At 37.2% G+C, this 6124-nt stretch overlaps 1 protein-coding gene across 1 annotated transcript in view; it reads left to right on the top strand.

The window, feature by feature from the left end:
* The window catches only part of LOC103205694 (zinc finger protein 791), a 99463-nt gene that overhangs the window by 41780 nt on the left and 51559 nt on the right, over nt 1–6124 (top strand). Inside the window, exons 2-4 of the mRNA XM_007951078.2 lie at nt 4006–4213; nt 4298–4703; nt 4838–5109. Coding sequence (XP_007949269.2) covers nt 4006–4213; nt 4298–4703; nt 4838–5109 — 886 coding nt within the window. The remainder of the gene's footprint in view (nt 1–4005; nt 4214–4297; nt 4704–4837; nt 5110–6124) is intronic.

Genomic DNA, 6124 nt, shown 5'->3' with positions numbered 1-6124 from the left:
AGCATAACCTTAATACCAAAACCAGGAAAAGACATCACCCAAAAGGAAAACTACAGACCAATATCCCTCATGAATATAGATGCAAAAATCTTCAGGTATTCCCAATATGTAGGTTCTCTTTTTACTTTTTGGGAGAAGTCTTTTTAAGCACATAAAAATTTAAACTTTAGAAGGTCCCAATCATCTAGTTTATCTTCTGCTGTTTGTGGATTTTGGGTTATACTTGATAGTCTATTTATGCCATATATTTAGAGCCCCTAAATTTGCCACTATTTTTTCTTTGAAGAACTTTATAGTTTTTGATTTCACATTTAAGTCTTTGATCCATGTGGAGTTAGTTTTTGTGTATCGTGTGAGATGTGGATCTTATTTCATTTTTCTGCAAATGGATAACCAGTTTTGTCAGTACCATTTGTTAAAGAGACCATCTCTTCCTCATTTAATGCATTTCAGCCCTTTGTCAAAAATCAGCTGGCCATAGGTCGATGGATCTATTTCTGGGTTCTCAATTCTATTCTACGGGTGTTATGTGTCTTTTGTTGTACCAACAGCAGGCTATTTTGACTACTGTGGCTGTATAGTAGGTTTTGAAATTTGGAGTGCGAGACTTCATACTTTGTTCTTCTTCTGAAATAATGCTTTGCTTATCCGAGGTTTCTTTCCATATAAAATCAGTAATTGATGTTTTCATATCCTTAAAGAATGTTGATGGAATCTGGATTGTGACTGCATTGTAGTTAGATTGCTTTGGGTAGTACTGACATTTTCACAATGTTCAAACTTCCTATCCATGACATAGTATGTCCTTCCATTTATGTAGATCTCTGATAGTTTCTTGAAGTAGTGTTTTGTAGTTTTCTTTGTATAGGTCTTTTGTGTCCTTGGTAAGATTTATTACTAAGTATTTTATCTTTTTGGTAGCTATTATATATAGTATTGATTTCCTTACTTCCTGTTCAGAGACCTCTTTGCTGGTATAGAAGAATCCAACTGAATTTTTGTATGTTGATCATGTATCCCGCCACTGTACTAAATTTTTCAATTCAGTAGTTTTCTTGTTTAGTCTCTTGGGTTTTCTATGTATAGGATAATATCATCTGCAAATGGGGGTATTTTTACTTCTTCCCAATTTGGATGTCTTTGATTTCCTGTTCTTGCCTTACTGCCCTGGCTAGGACTTGCAGTACAGTGTTGGATAGAAGTGGTGATATAGGGCACATCCTGTGTGGTTCCCATTAGCAAGGGGAATGGTTTCAGTCTCTCTCCATTGTGAATAATGTTGGCTGTTGGTTTTGTATATATGCCCTTTATTATATGGAAGAGTTTACTTTCCATTCCTATTTTTCTGAGAGTTTTTATCAAGAATTGGTGTTGGATTTTATCAAAGACTTTTCTGCATCTCTTTATGAGCATGTGGTTCTTTTCCTTCATTTTACTTATGTGATGGATTAAGTTTTTTTCTAATGTTGAACCATCCTTGCATGCCTAGTATGAATCCCACTTGTTCATAATTTTTTTTATTTTAAGTATGGTGTTAGAGTCTATTGGTTAGGATTTTATGGAAGATGTTTGCATCTATATTCATGAAGGATATTGGTTTGCAGTTTTCCTTTTTAGTGGTGTCTCTGCCTGGTTTTGGTATCAGGGTTATGCTTGCTTCATAAAATGAATTTGGGAGGATTCCATCTTCAAGACACTGCTTCCTCCACAGAGGACTTGTTGAAATTGCAAATTTGCCCTAATGTTTGCAATACCCAGATGTTCTGGTTCCAGTTCTTTGTATCTAATAACAAAACAATATTTTAGCAAACTGAGTGTCTGTTTCCAGTAGTTTTCTGAATGATGATTTTGTCAGTCTTTACTCTGCCCCAGAATCTTCCAATTATCACTACAAATAATTATTTTAAATAATGTGAGCATAAATATGTATCAGTTGTTACTGTCTCACGTCATGTTTTCAAAGCACTTACAAACTCTGAGTATATTGTATTTATTGCCTTAATGATTATCATGTACCACAATAATGCTCAGTCCCTGTGGTTCAGAATCTTTTGAATTATTCCAGTATACCAGGCTGGCAGCCTCTCCCACCCTCCTGCAAACATTAGAGAGATGGTGCCTTACGAAACAATATGTGGGCTGTTCTAGGGCTCGGTGGTTTTTGATGATGTAGCTGTGAACTTCACCCAGGAAGAGTGGGCTTTACTGAATGTTGCTCAGAGGAATCTCTACAAAGATGTAATGCTGGAAACCTTCTGGAACTTGGCCTCACTAGGTAAGAATGGCATCATTCATTCATTTAGTTTTTTGTGGAACAAATACATCTCCCACATTGTCCTTTATTATTTGGGCTAAGGAATGGAAATGTGTTAGAGATAAGACAGACACAGTCTCAGAACTCTTAGAAATTGAGGTCAGAGAGTTTTTCCATGAAAGCAGAGTTTAATGTATTAAACTGATTTTTATTTCTCTTGGTTAAAATCTCAAGGCTCCCTAAGTTTGTTATGTTTGGGTACAGACTCCTTTTGAGTACACAGCAGCTTTGTGGTTTACACCTCTTGTGAGAGTTATGCTCTAATACACATTTAACACAGTAATTTTGCTGCACTTGAACTTACCCTTATCCATATTCAGCCACCATAAACTTGAAAGTATTGGTCCATCTCATGGAAATATTTGTTGCCCTTCATAATCCTACCTGATCATGAGCTTTGTTTCATTAACAAGGTATCAGCCACACATTCCCATGTGATTCCCCCAATGGGACCTGGGGACAATGGAGGGAGGATTTGTCTAGGGCATCTGTGCTTGTGAGCATCAGGAAGGTAAGACTCTTTGGAATGAAGAGGTTTTTTAATAATGGGTTTATATTTGGAAATACCAACTAAAAAAATGAATTAGTTTTTGAGAAGGATGAAGTTGATTTTTGAGGATAAGTGGTCCCAAAAATGTCTACTAGAAAGTACTTTGTAGTTTATCTGTCTTCCTTTCACTTTTCATCTGTCCTCATCATTTCTTTCTTATCAGGGAAAGACTTTCCTATTTCCTCTTTTAAAGGTAGCATTTGGGCATGTGCATTTTGCTCAGTTCCTCCCTACTTTGCTTTTGTGATTATACCACAAAATATCCTTTTTTATACCAACACCAGTCTCCATCTTTTTGGAAGTACAATATTTCTTAACAGATGGAGTCCTTTGGTAACACAAAGCACATTAATGTGCTTGGCTGATAACTGAAAGTGGGATTGGCTCTTCAGCAACTGATTTCTTAGTGGATAGGCTGCCATTTTTACCCGTTTTCTCTTTTCTTATCAGTGTTTCCCAGAGTCTTCCTTTGTTTACATGCCCATAATTCTTAGTAAACTTTGTTTACCACTCTGCATCAGTATATGAAAATAAATCAATAGCCTTTTTTCTATAATAAATTACATGTGTTATTAATTTTTTACAGACTGTTATATTCAAGTTAAAACCAATAGATCAAGTCCTCACCAGGATCTTTTTGGCAATGAAATCCCCAGTGATGAGAAAATAAAAAGTTTCCTAAGAAATGAGTCATCCAATTTGGAAGAAAAAGAGAAACTTCAGACTGAAGATCAGCCAAAAATTCAGAAGCAGCATTTGAGGTGAGTGGCATTTACAAAGAGGAAGGAGTATCCCAGCAGAGTGTTAGACTATCTTGAAGAAAAAGTATAATCATAGCTAAACAATTGTGTACTCACAAGTTTCGCAAGACAATATTTTCATAAATGTGATGTAGATATTAGATATTAAGTGTCTGAAACATACTTTTTAGTTAGAAGCAATGGCCAGGAAACCCCATAGTGACAAATGATATGACAGTACTGGCTTAATCAACTCTTCACCCAAGAATTCAGGTTTTTCCACTTGGAAACAATGGGGACAGTGCAGAAAACAACCCCATTCACTCAGAATGGGAAACGTGTAATTGTACTAATAGAATACTCACTTGCTTCTCATCTTTAGGGAATGTGTGAGCAGTCAGAGCGGACAGAAAATCCTTGTGTGTGAAATATGTGGGAAAACCTTTAGGCATTCCTCTTCCCTTCAAGTTCATTTAAGACGGCACAGCGGAGAGAAACCCCATCAATGTAAGGAATGTGGGAAAGCCTTCAGTTGTTACTCTTCCCTTCGTGGACATGAGAAAACACACCATGAGCAGAAAACTTACGAATGTAAGCAATGTGGCAAAAGTTTCACTTGTCCCAAATCCTTTAGAACTCATGTGAAAATGCACAGTGGAGACATACCCAATGAATGTAAGCAGTGTGGCAAAGTTTTTGTTTGTCCCAAATACTTTCAAAAGCATGTGAAAATGCACAATGGAGAGAAACCCTATGAATGTAACCAATGTGGGAAAGCCTTCATGGTTCTGTCATATCTTGAAAGCCACGTAAGAACCCACACTGGTGAGAAACCCTTCGAATGTAACCAGTGTGGAAAAACCTTCAACTGGCCCAACTCTTTACAAGCACATATGAGAACGCACTCTGATGAGAAACCCTTTGAATGTAACCAATGTGGGAAAACATTTATGTATTCCTCCTCCCTTAAACTACATTTAAGACGGCACAGTGGAGAGAAACCTTATGAATGTAAGGAATGTGGAAAAGCCTTCAGCTGTCCCACATACTTCCGAGAACATGTGAGAATGCACACTGGAGAGAAACCCTATGAATGTAAGTATTGTTGGAGAGCCTTCACTTTTTATTCATCCCTGAAAGAATGCACTGTGGAGAGAAATCCTATAAACATAAGCAGTATGGAAAAGCCTTCCTTTGTTACTCTGTCCTTCATGGCCATGAGAAAACACACAGTGAGCAGAAACCTTATGAATGTAAGCAATGTGGCAAAGGTTTCAGATGTCCCAAATACTTTCGACAACATGTGAACATGCACAGTGGAGAGAAACCCTATGAATGTAAGGAATGTGGGAAAGTCTACAGTATGCCTGCAAATCTTCGACAACATATGATAACGCACAGTGGTGAGAGACCTTATGAATGTAAACAATGTGGGAAAACCTTCAGTTGGTCTACCTCCTTACGATTACATATGAGGACGCACTCTAGTGAGAAACCCTATGAATGTAAGCAATGTGGAAAAGCTTACAAGTGTCTCATATCCCTGCAAGGACATATGAGAAAACACACTGGAGAGAAACCTTAAGGATACAAGGCATGTTGGGAAGCCTTTATTCACCCTAAAAGCCTTGTGAACTCAAGAAAACACATTGTAAAAAAAAAAAACAAGACACACAAATGTAAACAATGTTGGAAAATCTTCAGCTATTATGGCCCATTTATTGTGTACATGAAAACTCAGGAGGAAAATCTTTTATTATAGCTCTATTGCCTTTCTAAGCACCTCATCCTTAATATGGTTCTCTTGTGTATTAATGTCTAGTTTATGTCTCTAAAGAGCTCTGGTGGCATAATGCCTAAGGCATTTGACTGGTAACCAGAAGGCTGGTGGTTCAAACCCACCAGCCACTCCCTGGAAGGAAGGTTGGGCAATCTACTTCCGTAGTGATACTGTCTTGGAAACCAAGGAGGGGTTGCTATGAGTTGGATCTGACTCGACGGCAGTGTGTTTGGTTTTGGTTTGGTTTATGTTTCTAATATAAGCATCTAAGGTAACAGCCTTCTGTGTCCTTGAGTGGTACAAACAAACAGTGAAATGCTTGGCTAGTAACAGAAAGTTTAGTGTTTCAAAGCCACCCAGAGGTGCCTCTCAAGAAAGGCCTGACAGTCTTACTTTAAAAAAACCAGCCATTGAAAACATTAGGGAGTGCAGTTCCATTCTGACACATATGGAGCTATGAGTCAGCGTCAACTCGGGGACAACTGGTTTGGTTTTCGTTTTCATGTGACCTTTTAGCTGTATCGCATATATTTTGTTATTAAAATTGTTAAAACCGTTGTACATTTATACAAATCTTATCTCATGTCCATTACAACATCTCTTGGATCCAGAAGCTTTTGTTTGTTTATATATGCTACATGGTGTAATTTTATATAAGAAACTTTTGATTCCAATTTTTCATTCTGTTCCTAATACATAGTAATGACATAGGAGACTCTGGCATTTTTTTTTTTTTTTTT

The sequence above is a fragment of the Orycteropus afer genome, unplaced genomic scaffold (assembly GCF_000298275.1).
Source record: "Orycteropus afer afer isolate SDZICR_OR568_19922 unplaced genomic scaffold, OryAfe1.0 scaffold00291, whole genome shotgun sequence".
NCBI lineage: Eukaryota > Metazoa > Chordata > Mammalia > Tubulidentata > Orycteropodidae > Orycteropus > Orycteropus afer.
Note: the sequence above shows the minus strand (reverse complement) of the source record. Positions and strands in the feature narration are given on the sequence as shown.